Here is a 20,379-nt window from a genome sequence, read left to right on the forward strand (position 1 = left end):
TTTTTGTGTCAATTATTTTCCTAGGTGGTTATGTGGGGCACAGTCGGGAAAATGGTAACCCCTATTCCCGATTAATGGACTCGTCCTAACACTGCCATGTTGGATGGAGCTGGCTCAGGGCTTTCTGACGGTCGGACTTCCCAGGAAAGTTTCTACTGTGTTCCGTCTTCGCCCAGTTGCTCCAATTTTGACCTTATTTTGAGAAGCCACGGGACGTCGTGCTACATTCCTAACCAGCTTACGTTTTTTGGCACATTAGTCTTGCGGAGCCCCGGGATAAACCCGAACCGGTGTGAAGGGTCGGAGGCAGGCCACAGATGACCGAGGGATTGTTTATGTATCTTTTCGGATCTCGTATGTCGAGTTAGAGTCGGTACATTCTTTATAAATTGGTCACTAATAATGAGTGGACATCCGTCGCAACGGCGGCAAACAAACGTCGGGTCGCTACTTCTGACACAGCAGGAAAATGAGTGCCTTTTTAACTACCTTGGCAAGAAATGCATCGTAAGTTGTCCTCTTATTATATTGTATGATAGCTTGCTAATAAAAAGGGGGCTAATGCTGCTAACTTCAGTTGTGTTTCCTGTCCTCAGAACGGATATATGGCTAGCTATGTAGTGCAACGGTATGTTTATGGCCTACAGTTTTATGTTGTGATTTTTTTTTTATGTAATGTATGTGTTCACAGAGAAACATTTGACACTTATAAGAGCCTGTCTTGTTTTGACAGCCGACGTGACTGTGAGGGCAGGGGGGCGAGCAACGGCGTTAAACGTCCCAAGTAGGACGGAGACATTTGTGAAACGGCAAGTTTATTCCAGCCCCCCAAGTTAGGAGCATGGCACACCTGAAATTTTCTAGGAAATTCTTAAAAGCTGCTTTTACTGGCTGAACAGCACCTTTGGTAGACTGAAATGAACAGTCGGGGTGTTGGAGCTGTTAAATCCATCAGCGCAAGGCAGGGCAAAGGAGTGATTTTGCACTGGCATTACATAACGTGACCGAACCTTGGTTGTTTTCGGGAAGTGTGTCCACCAAGAAAAATGTGCCGAGCAGACTTGGCTTGGAACAGAGCTGACTAGCTGAAAAGTCCTCCCAATCCAAGACTTGCCAGTCTGTAAAATCTGACGGTAAAGCAGTGGGAGTAGTCTACTGTACCAGTGTGACTGCAGTCAAGATCAGTTGTGCAATGTCACGACTCAAAATTGTGGAATAATCTGACGTAATTTAGGACGCTAGCATTCATTTGGTTCATTTTAATATCCTCCTTGCGCACTCAGCTTCAGCAAGCCCCAGATCCAGTTATAATGGCCTCCCAATGGCATAGCTAGTTCCAACGATGCATGTTGACTTTAGGATTTCATGGTCTGCCTGGACATGCTTTCTCCCCTTTTTCTTTCATTTTGTTATTTCCATATGCTAGCAATTGGTTTGGGTTTCCCCACTGATTTTGCAACTTGATGAAATGATTTACTAAATTATATTTCATTTGCAGTGACAATTTTCCTTAGATGTGAAAGAGATAAACAAAGGTGTGAGTAAAGAAGATAAAGTGTTGCATCCATGAAGTTAATATTGGATTTCAGACATAGCCTTTACAATTTTAGCAGTTGAAATTAATAGTACAAAAAAAACTAAATCAGGGGCATCAGATTAGTAGATGTTTGTTTATTAGTAAGTTTTATATTTGTGCTAAGACTTAACTACACACAACCTTTAGTTAATCTTTGAGACTACCACACCCACATTATCAAGCACTTGTGGAAAGTAAGTTGTTTATGGGCTTTTTGTAATAAGGCTGCATTTTCATTTTATGGCTTGCTGATACTGAATGACAGTGACCTTTTGTCTCATTTAACGTTTGCTATAGCCCATAAATATTGCATGCATTTAGTTGCCATCCCTGTAAGGCAGCAATGCACTTGTAAGTCTTTGATTTTAAGCTGCTAGTGCTGTCAGCAGTGTGGGATGTTGTTCAGTCAGTTTATTTCATCAAAAAGGTGTGTGAGCTGCAGCTCAGCACAAGGTCTGAAAATGGGACGCAAGGTGGGAGATTCAGTTTTACAGTCAGGTGTCGCAAATCATTTTATCCAGATCATTGCTGGGAGCAGTTTTGCTAGGACATCTTGCAAATGTCACCCAGTGATATCAGCTAGAAAGAACGACACTCTCTCACCTGTTGTTGACTTCCTTTACAGATAAGACTTGTTTTGAAGTCACTGTTCCAGATTGATTATGGGTTCATATCTGTTCCAGTTTCATAGTACCAGGTTCATACTGGTGGGCTGCTTGAGAGGTGTGGCATTAACATACAGATGGGAAAAGATAGAATTCTTTTTTGCTGTTTCATAGTGAGTTTCAACCAATCTGTTCTCAGGTTACTTCCCCATGGTCATCCCTGTTTCCTGTAATTGTGTAAAGTAAAGGTGGTGTGTTAAAGTGACAGAGGAAAGTTTCTTCCTCTTTATGCTAGCAGAATTGACTGCTGGCATACTTTTGGTGCTCAAGGTTTCTGTGTGTGTCCACGTTTGCTTTGGGAAGGCCACATTTCCTGTCTCCTGACACACATGATCAAGCCTCTGAGGTCACATGGTGAGATATCCTGCCTCCTCCTTTACGTGAGCACAGGTTTCTAAGGTGTGTCCGACAACTATGTAACCTGTTAAAAATCCTACATATGATGTACCTCTGGCATCCTGGCAGTGGTGTCGTACAGCATGTGACATCAGGGACATTCCTTGCAGTCCCACACTTGTGCTTTTATCCATGTCTTCTCATGCAGAGTGAGATCAAATGTGTGTGAGAGAGACACAAAGAGATGGACATTGTCTGTCTCCCAGACCAATCTGATTGGAATTCCTTGCAGTGAGGGATTTGGTAGTCTGCTAAATGATTACAGGTTGTGTAACATATTTCATATGCAGAAAATGTAAGCTTCCTTGAGTTGTCTTTGTTCTGTTTAGCTATATTGTTTTTTTTTAAGGTGGACAGCTCTTTAGCAGCCAGATTTACTGTTATAGTCTAGCTAATTCTTTGAAAGCGGCAGTCCATTTATCTGCTTTTTGAGGGAATTGATTTTGGCAGCTGTTGATTTACATTTCATTGCTTTAAGAGTTTCAGAGGAATTGCTACCCTAATAAAATAGTCTGTGCAGTTTTTCCATTTTAATCCCAAGTGAGACATCCTATGTGACGGAACAGACGACTGATTCTTAAATGTTTGCATTTTACAGCTTTTTTGAAGCATTTAGAGTATTAGGTATGTAGTAAGACATGAGAGCTAAAGCCTTGTTTTGCAAGAGAAATGTGCACATAATCAGTACACGCATAACTCATAAAATGTGAATGACAAGTATTTGACTTTGCAGTCTGCATGATGGAATTATGATGTCGTTTACGTGCAAAACACATACAGGTACATACCCACACAATGCTCTTACTGATTGGTTTTTCTCATTAGTATTCCTGGAGCTGTTTTCACCGTCAGCAACACTGTCTTACTTGGCATAAGGTGGAATGGGTCCAGTTCACACTGTGTGTCCCTGTGTGTGTGTTTCTGTGCACAGACTGCGTGATCAGCAGCCCCGACCTACAGGAAGTCCCGTGGTTGGCCTCCTCTGGTGATTTGTGCTGGAGAAAAGGGACATTTTCCTCCACTTTTCCCCCTGTCACATTTTTCCTCCTTCCTTTGCACTTTGTAGTTCACCTCTTTTTATGTTACCTATTCCTTTTTGTTTTTGTCAGTCATATATTTTATGTTCCTCATTACATCCTTTCATCCATCAAGTGTGCTCTTTTTCACTCTCTTCTTCCTGCACTTCCTACCTGCTTTGACCAAATCCATTTTCTTCTTTTTATTTTCATTCATTCTCAGTTTTTCTCCACATTTCTCTCACTTCCTGCTTAGATTATATTAATATTGAAATTCTTTGTTAACCACTAAAGGCAAAGTCTGCATTTTTGGTACTGTGTGGTCTCTTTAAAGGGCTCAGCTTTTAAAACACTCTATAGAAGACTGCACAGACAGAAATCACTTGCCCTTTCATTTTAGAAATGATTTCTTAACACTTTGGCCAAATTATTTGTCTTCCATGTACCGGTACTAAAACATGACTGAACATATATGTTTCCTTTTCCTTCTATAATTTAACATTATATTATTAATATTAGTCTCATTTAATAACTTTTGACACCCATACCATCCTTTTGGTAAGCATCTAAATTTGACCATGCAGACTGTGTGCCAGGTCTGTGATTACATCTTTAGGTTATTACAGATGTAGAAACAGCGAGCGGGGGTTCGTGAGCAAGTGTTTGTGTCGAGCTTTGATGATGTCATAGACAGAGCTGTGCTTCCTGCAGCCTTTGGCCCTGTCAGGCGCAATTAGAGCTTCATGGGCAGATGAAGCTGTAGGGCCACAGAGCCTTGACTGCATAATGTTACAGCAAACATGCACCACAAAACAGAATTTATACCATTGTTTTGATCAATAATATTTATAATGTAAATTAAATCAGCAGTAAAGCTGCCAAAAAATAATAATAAAAATAATTTGCCCATGCATAACAAAAGATAACATATCTGGGTGGATGTCAAATTAATGTTAATGCTGTCATACTTGTTACTCTATACTCTTTTTTTCCTGTCTTTGCTTTCCCACTTAATTTTAAAGTCCCACTCAAACTGAACTACAAAGAGCAGTGCAGAGGAATCTCTGCTCTATAATGTGTGAAGTATGCTGTAATTCCTGGAATTGGGTTAGGGTGAAACAGCTCAAAAGTGCCACGCTGTTCTTCCCGTCAGGCTACTTCTGCTTTGTGACTGTGATCCTGGACCCCCCTTATATGAACAAACCCCTCCAGCAACATGTAAAGACTACAGGAGTCTAATCTGGCTTTATGATCTTGTCTGTGTGCGCCACAGGTGTTTTCAACAGACTTTGCCCTCTACGCTTTAAACTCTGCAGCCTAATGAACATGAACGTGGCCACATGAATGTGGTTCAGCAGTGTGATTAAAGGTGATTTGTATAGATTAAGATCCATGCTCTGCTTCTGTGTCTGTTGAACTTCAGAATGCTTGGTTAGGGCTTAAACATCATTAAGCAACATGGCAGATGCTGCAGGAGAGGTGTGCAAACATGTCTGGTTTAACTTAACCATATGTAGTCAGTAATCCAGGTACTGATTGTATGTGTGGGCGCAGCCTTAATATAGCTAATATCCTCATATTCTCAGAGATTTACGACTGTGGGAGGTGAACAAATGTGTGATTTTTTTTTTCTTCTTTTTAAATACATGCCCAGAATAAGCCCACTTCATCTTTGCGTCTGGAGTTGTCATTGACTGGATGACTGGACCTTTGCTGAGCAGTTCTCTCATTGTCTCTTAGCGGGTGCTTTGCTCTGCACACAAATACACAATTTAGTAATTTCATTGTGTATTCAGGAAAACGTTTCCAAATGCAGAAAAGCTTATAAGATTTGATTCAGTCAGTAAAAGCATCATTGGTAAATATTGTTGAAATATGTTGGATTTTTTTCTTTTTTTTTATAAATCTTGCCTTATAAAATGAAACTGATCAAGCTGAAATGTACTGAACTATTTTCAGGTTATTCCAGACTTTCTTTGACATTCAGTTTTAAGACAGTAAATGACTTTATCATTCTTGTTCTTAAAGGCATCGGTGCCACAGACAGTGGTTAACTTTATCTGTTTTGTTTCTAATGCCTGCAACATCCACCGTGGCAATGAGTCGCACAATAGCAAAATCTATTTTCATTGGTAATCTAAATCTAGATCCTGTTGCCTGATTCTGAATACGCAATGTTTTATTTTTCTGTTATACGTCAATAAGGAAAATCTGTCATGCTTGCTATAAAAGCTGGGAGTGGCCTCTGGGTCAGCACATAAAACCTGACTCACTACACAATGTGTTTCTCATGTGTTTGGGACTTTGAAGCCAGAGTGCTTTCACACAGATCTGCGGCAGGGAGTTGCACATTACAAGACTTGCCAGACTACCCCTTGACTCATCTGATTGATCTCTGTCGAGCAGTTCCAGCTGTCATGCAGACATTTTTTTTTTTTTTTTTTTTTTTTTTTTTTTTTTTTTTTTTTTTTTTGTGTCCGTTATCCCTGTTGCACACTGGAAACATCAGTCGTTGATGTTCTTATTAACATCTATTTAAATTAGGTTGATCATGCCCTTAGACATAAGGATTTTTGTATGTTTTTTCAGATTTTGTCCTGTCATGTCCTCTGACACAATCTCTCATTGGCTGTAGCTTCTCACTGATGACTCCTTGTAAACTTCCCCTCTGCAAATTCCTTGAAAATATCCAGTTAGGGATTTGGTATCTTTTGTCTTTAAGCCTCACAAATCAAAGAGCATTCACACATATGGACTGATGACTAACTGTCAAACCACTGATTTGCATCAGATTTTGGTAATTTGTTTGAGACCTCTGAGATTTGGATGTGATGTGAATATCAGGTTTAAAATCTTGTAGGGTAAACTAGTACTAGCAGTTTTCCATTGATCCATCTCTCAGCACATACCAGTTGGCAGTAATGTATTTCTAAGCTGGTTCTAATCAAACTAAAAAGGGGAAAATAACAAAGAAATACAACAATCTGCCAGTGGACTGAGGAAGGAAAAGGAGCAGAAACCAAGATTAGAGAGAGCATAACCAAAGAAAGCCATAAAAACGGCGCAAGACTGAAATTGGGATTGTGTTACATTCCCAATCTGTTGAAGTAATTAACAAAAATGGCCCCACTATCCAGCAATATGGATGGATGTATGAGCATGGAGTCAATAAAAAATGTAAAGAACAGATTCAAGGTGCAAACTTTATTGTTGGTTTTTGAATGTCAAAATGCAACGAATTTGTTTAATCAGCTGAAAAGCTATCATCCCAGCAACTACACAGATTGATGCGATTCTATGCACCAGTGCTTGTCTTGCAAGCGTCAGCTAGAAAAGCATTATTTCCAGTTAAACAGACATCTGAGCAGAGCATGCATTAGAGCAGAGCTACCTGTTCAAGTTGGTTTTTCATGGCATTGCATGGTTCCTGCACTTTTCAGTCACATTCACCCCTTGCTTCTAACTATCAATTTAAATAAACAAAACAAGATGGCATCACAGTCAATATTTTGACAGCTCAAAACAAAGCTGTCAACCATAAGATGAATGGAGAACTCACACTTGGCTTTGAAATCCATTAAAATGACTATTTACTTCGATATTGCAGCTCAAATCATTTGATTGATTTTATGGATTTAAATGGTCAACCAATTGCAAATAGAGACGTCTTATTGGTAAAACTGGTGAAATTATTATTTTAATATTTAGAAAGTAAACATTATGATATAATATGTTTCCAAATGTGATATCTTTTTATGCTGTGAAGCTTTAAAATCTCCAAAGACACGTGTACATGGCTCCAAACAAAACGCTGCTTATTTAGCACATGTGCCTCTAACTCTTGCCGTCTGTTTGTCTCCCTCCCTCCAGACGTTGTCTTCAGCAGTGGTCCAGGTGTTCACAGCAGAAAGAAATGGCAGCTGGAACAAGAGATGCTGCGGGGTAGCCTGCCTGGTCAAAGACAACCCTCAGCGATCCTACTATATCAGGGTCCTCGACATCAGGGTACGTACAGAGAAGGCAGCTAAGTCAGCAGTGGTTTCTGTCTGTGATCAATAGCATGTGGTGGAGTAATTTGATTGTCAGAAGTGCTTTGACACCACTTAATATCAATTAAGAGCTTCACTTGTATTCTTTTACTTATTATTTTAGCCATACAACTTAATCTCTCTGTTAATTATGTAGATATGTAGAGGCAGTATGCTGCATTCGGTGTGCTGGATTAAGTATTTTCTGTTTTCCTCAGGATGGGAAGATAATGTTCGAACAGGAGCTGTACGCAAACTTCAGCACCAACCTCTCCAGATCTTACTTCATCACATTTGCTGGAGATGTGAGTTGTTTACATTTCTCTTTTTATGTGTTATTCTCCTTATTCTTTATCAGCAGATAAGAGAGGCATTTTTAAATAAGTTATAATCTACTTGCCATTAAAATTTAAAATTGTTTGCCTTTTTTAAGGCTACCCAGTCATGGTTTTAACATGCTGAGAAAGCTTACTGATTTCCCCCAATGATATAAAAATTGAGGCTTTAAAGGGTGAGTCACTGCTTTAAATATCTTTATGAGCTAAAAGCTTTCACAGTGCTGTTTCACTTTACGCAGTTAAAGCTTTGTGCCATATTTACATCTTTAAATGTGACACAACCCTTTTATCTTTGGAGCAGTCATCTTATTGGTGGGTATAGCAGCTCAGATTCCAGCAGACAGTGCAGTGTGTGGCTTTGATGCCTCATGAGAGTTAGGTTGGTTGGTAGATAGATGAATGCTGTTAAGAAGTGACCATTTTATTTGTATCACATTTCTGTTGTGGTGTTTTCTGTGTGTTGGCAGTCGTGCCAAGTAGGTCTGAACTTTGCCAATGAGGAAGAGAGCAAGCGTTTCCATAGCAACGTGACAGACCTCCTTACGAGAAGAACTAGGAAAACTGGTAACTTACTGCAGTTTCTGCAGTATTTTTTTTTTATCATTATTTTTACCTGCAAATCTCACATCTGATCTTACTTTCTGAAAAAAATGACAAGCTTAGCCACTTTTTATCTTGTGTTCAGAACAGCATTGACTTGTTTGAGCTTGTTTCACATCAAATTGAGTCTGAACAAGTGCAGTAAGTAGTTCTGGCTTGAAATTTCTTGTCATGGAAACACAAGATCAAAATTTATTTCTAAACTTGTCTTTCTTTTTTTTTACTTATCAGTTCCTCAGAACTGGGGGAAAATTAATAACCTAATAAAAAAATAACCAATTTGTCTTTTTTTCCCCAGGTCTGTTTACTGTACCATCTTTTCTCTTGTTCTGATCTCTTTTAGTGTCTAACATTTTTAAGCTGATGCTAATGCAACATCAGCACAATCTTTCAAACTTTCAATCTGCAAACCACTGTTTATTTCATCAAGAAATCTAAATTATGTTTCCGGTGTTGCACAGAGATGTGTTGTCACTATTCAGACAAAAGTCTTTTAACATTAGTACATGATTTTTACATATTGCACCCAAACACTCCGGCTTACTGAAATTTATGGTAACTGACTTAAATTGTATGTGCAAAATAATTAAATTTGCCTACTTATTAATTTGCACATTATTCTCAGTGCCGCCTTATATTTACTTAGTCATGATGATTTGTGTTAGAGTGGATATTTTGGACCTCTTTGCCTTTGATTTTCTTAATCATTTATATGAACAAAAAGAATAGATAAATCTGGTCACATGTATGCTCGCCTTTATAGCAGCTTTCCTCCAGCACATACGACAAAGTTTGGACTTTGGAGGCTGTAAAGAGTCATGTGGATAAAACTTTGTTTTGCACATTCAGTCTTATGTCTATCTGAAGAGAATTACATTCAAGACAAATTGTTTTCTGGCATTGATGCTTTCTTAAACCAGTTATTGGCCCTCAACCCTCCACTTTTATCATCATGTGCTTTATTGGGATCTTTTGTGATTCTTTTTCTACGGATCATTTCTTGGCCTTTCGAATGGATCGTTCTCTGTCATCTTCCTTCAAATCTGCAATATCTGTGCTTTTCTTTAACCTTCGACTGCTGGAAAACTAAACCACGAGTGATTGCGTGTTTGTGTCTAGCTCCACTGAGTAACCCTCCTTAATTAACAGTCTCTGCCAACTCCACTGTTTTTAATCATTTATATGTTAGTGTTAATATTTTTCATACTACTATTTGATCTAGAAAGGTCAGTGTGTTATCATCTTGTTGGTTTGTTTGTTAGAATGGATAAAGTACAAGCTCTGACTTGTGATTTGAGTCTCCTAAAAACACTAACAGAATACTTTGCTTGGCCGTATTTCCTGAATAACTCCAATCTGTTCAGCACACATGCAAACCCGCTGACTGCAGTGCTTAAAATCCAAATAAACTCTCCTCTCCTTTTACATCTGCGATCTAACACTCTCAATCAGTTACTTTTCATTAACACAACCCCCTGCTTCGCACAAGATTGTAATGATATAATTTGTGTGTTTTCACAGAGAAGAGACGCGACCATCCAAATGGTACGTTTTCCACTGTTTCCTTCAGTGATCAGAAGAAAGATGCAAAGACTTTAAAGTATACATAATATCTCATATTTCCTGTTGGAAACACTAAAAATCTGGGATCCATTTGAAGAAAACTGATAAACAATAAAGTAATAGCGTATCTGTAATTTGCTGAACCCACAGCAGTCAACAAACTTGTTTACTTACTCAGAATTAACAAGATGCTAACTTGAACACTACATGCTAATAGCATTTTCAGTGTGGACATATATTTCACAGCACAGCAGAGAGGAAAGGGAGGAGTTGCTCATAGGTATAAAATAGTTGTAAAATCAGCTCTAGGATCCAGCTCGTAGACCAAAACAGAAGCTTCTGACTTGTTTCAATGCAAGATGTCCTGTTTTGTGGCAGCAGGTACCAACAGTATATAAATCCACTGCAAGTAGTACAGAGAGTACGCGTAGTGTGGAATCAACACATATAGTAGCTACTGTCTGCTCTGCGTGCTAAAAACAATCTTAACTAGTTAATAATATGTTTGTTTTGAGAAGAATAAGCTTAAAAATGACCTATATTTGGCTCAAACTTGATGTACATTTTCTAAACTTATCTACAAATGCAGAGTTAGGAATTTCTTTGAAACAATTTTATTGGAATAACATACAGAAGAGTGACATCTGACAGCGCTGCGTAGTGGAGTCTCATCCTTAGGGATCAAATTGTGGCCTGGTTACTTAACAGATGGAATAGATTTGTGGATGTCTTGTTTATTGGACATGTGGTACAACACATCGCTTACTTTGTTGCAGCAGCTGGTGCATTTTTAGTAAGCTGGTTGTATATCTGTGTGCATGCAGCCATGCAAAAGTGATGCAATTGATAAATTCAAGGAATTTGTTGTGGCTTGTATAGAGAATCGCTGAGCATTTTCTTTGTCTAACATCAGCTGGATGCCATGTATGGTGCTACATGGGATTCTTAAAGCAATTAATAGTCAGTTTTTAGATTTATTTAAGAACTGAGTTGGTGAGTTGAAATAAAAATATATTGGATGTTTCATGCGTGATTTAAGTTTCTAAATGACTTAATCCAAATGTGAAAACTGTTTACTTTCCAAAAGAAATCTTTCTCTGTGAGCCCTCTCTCAGGAATATCTCCTCTCTGTCCCCATTTGTCCTGTTCTCATTTCCCGTTACTGCATCATGGCCTGGTCTTGAACTTGCTTTCATTCTGTCCTGCCATTTTCTCCTTCTGCCATTTTTCAGCTCTGTTATGCTCATGTGCAACCTCATCTGCCCTTTCCCCTTTGCTTCCTATTTAATCTGTCATAATTCCCCCCTCCTCCATCTATTACTCAGCCTTTCTCTCTTTCTTTCACCCCACCAATTCATCATGTTTTGAAACCACCAAGATTAATATGGGATTATGCCATGGATGGGTTTTAGCGGTTATGTAAAGGCCAACGTCAAATCCAGAATGATTTCCTTGGATTAGATACAGTTGTGAGTTCTGCAGGGAAAAGGAGGAGGTAGTTCTGGCATCGGGTGGAGAAATGATCATAGCAAGCCAACTCACGCATCTTAGTCAGACGGGAATAGAAGAGGACGAATGAAGTTTGGCTGCTGTTTGGCTCTTTTCTCTTGGAATGGCTAGGCTTGATGCCTGCCGTCTTAGCTCGGACTGTATGGTTTTTAGCTCCACTAGGAGCTTAGAGATAGTGATTTAGTAATTTAAGACTCAAGACATGTTTATTTTTTTTATGGTTTGAAAATCTTAGAAGACCTTGACTTTTAAGTCTCTCCAAAGCAACAGCAACCTTCTTCCTCAGAAGTCTTGAAGAATCTCAGAAACAAGACAAGTGGATTATTTTATCCATTGTGCTTTTAGACGTATTTTCTACTTGAAGCCTTCCACAGCTCTGCACCATTTTTCTTTAACTGGAAAATAGATCAACCAGGATCTTCCCCTGTTCTCACTTTATCTCTTGTACCAAGTTGAATGCAATGATGTTCTGCACCACCTTCCTTTCTACTCCCTCTGAGGAACTTAATTATGAGGGTAGAGGAGGAGGAGGAGCAGCATCAGTGGGAAGTGGAGGTCTGGGCCCAGGCTGCCTTACTTCCTTACACTGCCTGGTCCTCCCTCAGGATGACCTGTACCCTTCTCATCCTGACCCTGCTGCTCGACTCTCCATTTGTGCGGAAAAGCGAGCTTGCAGCTTAGTTGGTAAAATGCTTCTAGATGCCAGCATGACCACCTGCGGACCAGGTGCTGGTGGCTGCATCTGGGACCAGGTGAGAAGGCAACGCAGTCGGTCATCATCACCTTTGCCCAGCCAAACTCTCAAAACGCCCTATAGAGAGAGTGTAAGAGGTACGTGCTTGTAGGCATAACTAGTAATACTGAACAAGACAAAATATGCTTCAGTTTGACACTGAAGACTTCGTAATCTCTACAAAGCTTGTGATGAACAATAACAAAATCTGAAATCACTGAGCAGATGTCATGATGGTGGATATTTTGGTGTAAATTCAGTTCTTTGTGTATTGGAGATCCTGTTACAGCTGGCACATCTGGTAGTACAGCTGTAGGTAATCTACATTAACTGTATCCAGTTCGATTCAGTGTTAAAGTTTAAAAAGAAAACATTTCATTCAGCTCTTACATGGTCTATAAACAGATGGATGTTCTTTAGTATTACACCTGAAGGTATCAGCTGATTATCCCTGGAGATCTTTTGGCTTTTTATGTTGTCAAATAACACGTTTAGCCCCCCACGTGCCACACAGTCGGCTATAATCATTAAATAAGGCATTTCACTATAAAATGGACAGAGCTGGAACTGAAAAAATCCCATCCCTTGGATTTTCATTTGGAGCCAGGATCATGTGTCATGTTCTAAGTTTTTATAATAAAGTTGTTCTGCCACCATCTGAAGTGTAACTTTAGTATAATTTCCATCATTTTCCAGGACCTTCATTGCCCATGGCTACCGTCGACATCAAAAACCCAGAGATCAGCAATGTTCCACGTTATCACAACTCTCAGATGAACAACATTATACACTCTTCCTTCCCCAAGAGAGAGAAAAAGGGAAACAAAGGGAAAAAGAAGAGGTTGACCAAGGCAGACATCGGCACACCCAGCAACTTCCAGTGAGTCGCTGCAGACAAAGTTTGATTTGTTTCAGGGGATGGATGAACAGTCACTATATTGGTTTGTAGAAATAACCCATGTAAAGGGTTAACTTTCTTTCTTTGCATATTTAGTAAGCGAACACTTGACCTTCTTTGAAACAGTTGCATTGTTTACTTGAAGAACGCTGATATAATTGACATCTGCCAAAAAAAGAAAGCTTTTTTAGGGGACCACTTCTAACTTTGTGTAGTTGTTTTACCTGATTGTTGCTCTTTGTGACGTTTTTCACTATTAATTCATGCAAAATCTCCTGTTGTGGTTTGAATGTTCTTTTTAGTGCAGCTTAGAGCCTGATTCAATCTCAAATTACATTTAAATTAGATTTAAATCTGGGCTTTTTACCAGGTTGTTTCTCCTCGAAGACATTCCTTTGTGGGCTTGTTTTGGGATCATAATCCTGGTAAAAAAAGAAAAATTCATTTCTTCACAAATTCCCTCACATTATCTTGAAGAGCTCTTTGATATATTCATAGCTGAATTAATGACTGCAAGCTGCTTCATCTCTGAGGCTGGGAAGCAAACCCAAATCAGAACTATTCCAGGATCAGGGTGATGCATGAGGTCCTTTGGTCTTTACTGTAGATGTGTAGTTTAACAGCAGCTGCACAGTTACCAGCATATCTACTGATAAAATATTAAGTTCTTTTTTTGCATCAGATGGCTGGATCTGGTGCAAACACCATTTGTTGATGCTTTTCCTTACAGTGGATTTATTTTTGACTATGCTTTTCCTTATACATACAGCTATTCATAAACTTCTTATCTTTAGCTTAATGACTGCACAGTCTTAAACAGCAAAGAGAAAAGCAGGTCTTAGTTTTAAGTGGTTTAAATTGGACATGGTTCACTTTTTGCCCCCTGTATTGACTAATTATTACCGCTTAAGCTGAAACACCTGATTCTACTCTAATGGACATGAAGGGAGTATAAATGTTGGAGCACATTTACTTTTTCCACAAGATTTTTTTATTACTGTGTAAACTACCACAAAGTTTGAGTATGCTAGAGATGAAATATATACTTCTTTTTCCACTTGACACACAACTCTTTTCAGACATGGAAGAAAAAAATAATTATTTCCTAATTGATCTGTTAAAGCACTAAAAAACGCTGTTATTGGGACTTTGGTCACTTCATCATAAATTGTCCTCACATCTTCATTTAAACATGAGTGAGACGGTGATGGAGAGCCTCGGTGCAGCCATGATAACACAGTTTATGTGAGACTGAACAGCAACGCAACTATAGTGTGGATGTAGACCGCCATAACAGCTGGTATTAGCTTCAGTTATGCTGTAGTTCTGCAAAACATCCCAGTAGTAGTAGGGTACAGCTGCAAATATCGCAGTACTAACTGCCTGTCAAACAACAACCCTGGCTTTACATATGCAAGATTTTTTAAAATATATTAAACTTCATTTGAATTTGCATCCTCTACAAACCACTTCAGCTGTGGAAGATTGAAAGAAATGGGAGGGAAGAAAAGCAGTCACTGATCCTGATGTGTGGGGGGGGGACTGTAGGAAATTTGGAAATGCCAAATGTCAGATGAACACAAGTGCAAGCCTACCCGTTAATGTGTCTACATGCATGTCTGACCAGCTGTAGTTAGATTACTGTTGCAACGTGTTACTTAAAAGCATCATGGTGCTCATTCTGACATGATCACTTACCATCAGATTAGGTAAAGGCTGCATTTCTAAAGGGGCTTTAGTGTAAAATTAATAATGCAGACATGTTGGTGACAGGTCTTTTAGTGTTGTGACTTATTGCTGGAAACATGTGCTCCATCCAGATTGAAAGCATATGTTCTCCCCAGGTTTGCAGTAAACACTTTTCCATACTTTAATATCTCACATGTTCTCTCTTGCTTTTTTTTCCCAGGCATGTTGGGCATGTAGGATGGAATCCAAACACAGGCTTTGATGTAAGCAGCATTCACATCATTTTCCTGCTTGATCCTTGTTTGTGTGCATGTCTCCACGTCAGAGTATTTGACGTCTAGACCGTCTTAAAACTTGGCTCATCTGTATGACATACAGCCATCCTACTTTCAAACAGATATTTTAAAATTTAATATCAGCTTCTGATCATTAAGCCAAGTCATGGTGAGCATTACACAAGGAGATTTTTGAAGGGAAGAGAATCAACCTGCATCTGCATAATCCATGACCTCATTCCCAAAAAGCAGAGTAATACTGCTGGATTTTGGATGATGGCTTTGACATCATGCAGGTCACAGGGTTTATTCAGCCTGCAAATGAAAAACTTAAGTACAAAAATTTGACTTTCTCCAGTTAGAGGAATTAATTTTAACTTGGCTCCATCTTTATTAATACCACTCTTTCTGGATTTCTTCATATTTTTTTGCTACAAACATTAATCATGTTAGATGGATTCAGTTAGATCCAGGTGGGAGAAGCTGTTTTTACAAGTATAAACATCAGACGCATCAGATTAACTTCTGGTGCACAGCAAAGCCAAATGAAAAATCCTACATAGACTATTGAAATGTGGATATAAATGCAGGTCATCCTGTACATAGAGTTCAACACAAGATGGAAAAACAGACCCCTGAAAGAGGGACTCTGTGTTTAATCGTTCACCACCAGATGGCAACATAGCAGCTGATATTCTCATGTTGAACTCTTCATCAGATTCAGCTCAGTGTGACTCAACACCAGAACACATCATTAGAAAAAGTCATTTCTCACTTGTAACCCCTGATTGAGCGAGTTGATTTGAGCATTTTTTTCCAAGAAATAATGTCAGACTGTTAAATCCTGCCTTTTCAAATCGGTTTTTAATCCCAACAGAATCCAACTCAACTCATATTATGTCAGAGAATATTTTCTTCTATAATGCAGAGCTCATAAATACAGATTAAAACCAACAGAATAGAGTAAAGGACTTATGAGAGAGGTGTTTATACCAAGTCACTCATGAAATAAAGTGGTGCAGTTAAGATCTTTTTTTCTTTATTTATTTTTTGTGTCCAGTTGAATAACTTGGACCCCGACCTGAAGAACCTATTTGATATGTGTGGCATCTCTGAGGCTGAGCTGAAGGATAAGGAGACTTCTAAGGTGATCTACGACTTAATTGAGAAGAACGGCGGCGTGGAGGCTGTCAGAGATGAGCTACGGAGACAACGTAAGGCTCAGAAATGTGTTTACTGTTACCATTTTATGCAAACAAAAGAAATGTTTAGATGTAACAAATAATTTAAATTTGGCTTCATTTAATGGCTTGATTTTAAAAATGTCTCTTGTTAAATGTCATGTATATATGTTTTTGCAGGACTCTCGTAAAAATGTGTTAAATGGATTGATTGTCAATTAAAGACAATCTAACTAGTGTGATGGTTTTATCCTCAGGTCCACCGAGGTGGAGCGGTAGGTTTCCATGCATGAACTGCGACAGCTTACGTTGATGCATGCGAGGTTGTACTATAAATTCAGCCTGTGTGAAGTCTTTGCAGTTAGTTTTACAGGTTTGCACTTAAACTTGACGTTGATGTCCTGTCATCTGACTCTGAGCCAGCTAGACATAGCAGATTGTTGGTCGTGTTGGACAGAACTGTGTTGCAGTGACTTCTTTTAAATACTGTTCTTGTTTTTTGCTGTGTAATTCTTTCCCTACCTTTCATTGAGAGCCTTAGCATGTAAATTTTCACTTTGTCACTAGCATTTAGTCCACTGAAGTAAGCAGAAATCTAGGGCATGATTTTTAATAAATTCTTAGTGGTTTCTAATGTTGAATGAGGTTTTAGGTGCTGTTGCAACTTGTTATGTTTATATCTCTGATGGTTGTTCCAATAATTGGACTTGAGGTTTTCCTAACACCATTAACAGTAGTTACAGGGGAGAAGGCTGCCCCCTGTTGCTAAATTTGATAATTGCATGGCTTGGCACAAGCAAGGTTTGAAGAACTGACAAGCATTTTGGACTGAGAAATCATTGCTCTGTCACCTGTTTCTTAATGAAAGCAGTTTGGATAAAATGTGATGCAAAGTATGAAATAAGTGGATGTTCTTTAAGGTGCGAACCATCATTAAAGCACCACCTTCTCTAAAGTTATTTACTATTGTGTTTTTCTCTCCTTCAGCTCCTCCACCACCCCCATCCAGAGGCGGCCCTCCTCCTCCACCTCCACATCACAGCTCAGCCCCTCCTCCTCCCCCTCCCCCTGCCCGAGGCGGGCGGGGTGTCCCACCCCCTCCTCCCCCCCTCCCGAGCTCCTGTCTCTGCACCCCCACCTCCCCCTCCATCCCGACCGGGCCTGTCTGCTCCACCTCCTCCTCCGCCCAGTCGGGGCTCTCTCCCGCCTCCCCCTCCGCCGGCCCATGCCTCCATTCCTGCAGCCCCACCCCCTCCTCCTCCTCCCCCTTCATCCTCAACACCATCTAGTACTGGCGTGCCTCCTCCACCCCCTCCTCCTCCCCCACCTCCTGGCCCCCCACCCCCTGCTCCTCCACTCTCCACAGAGGCTAACGGAGGGGACAGTAGCAAGTCGGCACTGCTGAGCCAGATCAGAGAAGGAACGCAGCTGAAGAAGGTAGACCAGAAAGAGAGGCCGGTGTCCAGCACCGGCAGAGACGCCCTTCTGGACCAAATCCGACAAGGAATCCAACTTAAATCTGTAAGTATCGATCCATCACAGTTTTCGTTTGTGTTTTTGTCTTGCTTTAACTGTGCTGCTCCGTCGTCTTTAACAGAGGGATGATAATACTGACCCAGCACCTGCCACCCCGACCCCATCGGCAGGCATTGTTGGGGCCCTGATGGAGGTTATGCAGAAAAGGAGCAAGGCTATTCACTCTTCAGGTACACACAGATTTAGTATTTTCCATGTCCTCAGCCACCTGTAAAATTGTACATTTTAACATCAAACCATGTTTATTTTGTTTGTTTCGTGTTGTAAAAAGTAAGAAAAAAGACTTTAATCAGTTACCACTGAACTTACTTTAGTTGGCATGTATATTTAGCGGACGTCAGTGGACTGTAATTCATTCAGAAAGCACCTGAAAAAACTGCATGTATACTTTAATTTATGAGCTGATAAGTGTTTTGCCAAGTTGAAGTAATTACAACACAAATGATTCATTGAAATAATTATATGATAATTATACATGATACTTTTTTATGTTTAGGTCAAAGAGTAATAAGCACTTTGAGTGATGCAGACACTTAGACTTTGCCTCATTAGTTGTTTGTTGAGCACTTTGTATGCTCATGTAAATGTCTCGGGCAGCCATGTGCTTCCTTTTTTTTCCTCTTAATTATTCAAGAAAGTTTTCTTTACTTCTTAAAGCTGGTTCTTGACATTCCTTATCAAAGATAAACTTAAGCTAGTGCTTGCTGGTCATTTTAAAACAAGATTATTTCAGTGTTTTAATTCTGGATTTACTTTCTTCTTTGCAACAGATGAAGATGACGATGATGAAGATGATGAGGACTTTGAGGATGATGATGAATGGGAAGACTAGTGTTTGTTTTTTTTCCATCACCTCCCAGACTCCTGGATGATCATGACACTACAAATTGTTCTTGTGTTTCTTAAAAGAAATAGTTGATTTCAGAATTATAAATGTAAATGTTTTGTCAGTTTGCTGTATATTTTTGTTGCCTTTATGCTTTTTTTATTAATCTGTGCAATACCTCATTTAATCTGTACACGTTTGTCATTTGCATCTTAGGTTATTCTTTATCTTTGCCTGTCAATTACATGCTTGTGTCTTGGTCATTTGGGCATCTTATTTTCATATCAGCTGCCTCCCATCACTCTCTCTTATGTTCCAATCTCCCAAATTAATGTGCAATTTTAAGTGTCTCTTGAACATTAGAGTTGAATGTCTTTTTTTTTTGTTTTTGTTTGTGTTTGTTTGGTCAGTGATTGACAAGAGGGTAAATATAGCAAGACTTTTTGAGTATTTCTATCATTGTTCGTTGGGAGGAGGGGAAAAAAACTATTTTCATACCCTACTGCTATATAGATTATTTTTACCAATTTAGATGATCATAGTTTAGCACTCATATTTTCTTAAAACAAAGATTAAAATGGAATATTTAGTTTCATTTGCTTTAGACTGTAAATTTGCTTCAGTTTGAGTCTTGATATATTTTTGCACAGATTAAAAGAGGAGACTCGCTACATGAATACAAGACATTTCGTGTCATAATGGAACGCATATGCTTTAAATAATGAGACCGAATTCTTGTGGACATTAAGATATCACACTATATACAGTAATGCAGGTAGCCCACAGTTAATGGCTGGTTATCTGTTTTTGTTTTGTTTTTTGTCACTGTTACACTACAGATTTCATTGCATTTGTGCTTATATTTCTGTTTCTTTTTTTCTCTCTTTTTTTTTTTACACTAGCAAGCAGCGTATGAATAAATGTCTGTTTGTTGTAATCAGGTCACTCATGTAAAGCTTGAGAAATAAAGACATTTTAGTTTTACACTCCTGATGCTTACAACGGGTCCATGCTAAATTTCAATACAAACATAGCTTTCTTCTTCTGGAGACATTAAATAATGAAACACTAAGTACATGTATGGATTCATGGCAGTCTTCTTAACATGTTAATATAATTTTTCAAATAAATGGTAAAGTGTGTGGTGTGATATGAGGAAATCACCTTTGACTGAAATTACACACATTGTGGCTAATATTTCCCTATAGAGACCAAATTATCATGTAGACATCTTTTATCTAAAATTAAAGATGACTACTTATCTAATTCTATCTATATATACTACAATATTTAAATTATTACAATTTTCAGTTTATATAAACTGGCTAGCATTTGTTATCTGTCATGATGTGTAATAAAGGATAAAAACCAACTTGCAAACACTGCAAATTAACATCCACCAGACTACAAAGCAATTAAAAGTAAATCAAAAGTAGTTCATTTGAACAAACATGTTTGAAATTAAGGCTTATGTTTAGTAATTAATTTTATAATGTTGCGGACCGGCAAGTAAATGGTATTAAAAACATATTTAGTCTCTATAGCAGCGC

The 20,379-nt window shown here is 38.9% G+C and overlaps 1 protein-coding gene across 1 annotated transcript; it reads left to right on the top strand.

Moving 5' to 3' along the window:
- The first annotated feature begins 91 nt into the window (after positions 1-91).
- On the top strand, positions 92-19,813 carry waslb (WASP like actin nucleation promoting factor b). The gene is given in 12 exon segments (XM_041977447.1): positions 92-507; positions 7,524-7,658; positions 7,900-7,986; positions 8,487-8,583; positions 10,141-10,164; positions 13,121-13,304; positions 15,232-15,274; positions 16,347-16,500; positions 17,455-17,567; positions 17,569-17,988; positions 18,065-18,173; positions 18,774-19,813. Coding segments are annotated over 12 exon segments (1,533 nt in total). The 5' UTR covers positions 92-402; the 3' UTR covers positions 18,836-19,813.
- The last annotated feature ends 566 nt before the right edge of the window (positions 19,814-20,379 follow it).

The sequence above is a fragment of the Melanotaenia boesemani genome, chromosome 23 (genome assembly GCF_017639745.1).
Source record: "Melanotaenia boesemani isolate fMelBoe1 chromosome 23, fMelBoe1.pri, whole genome shotgun sequence".
NCBI lineage: Eukaryota > Metazoa > Chordata > Actinopteri > Atheriniformes > Melanotaeniidae > Melanotaenia > Melanotaenia boesemani.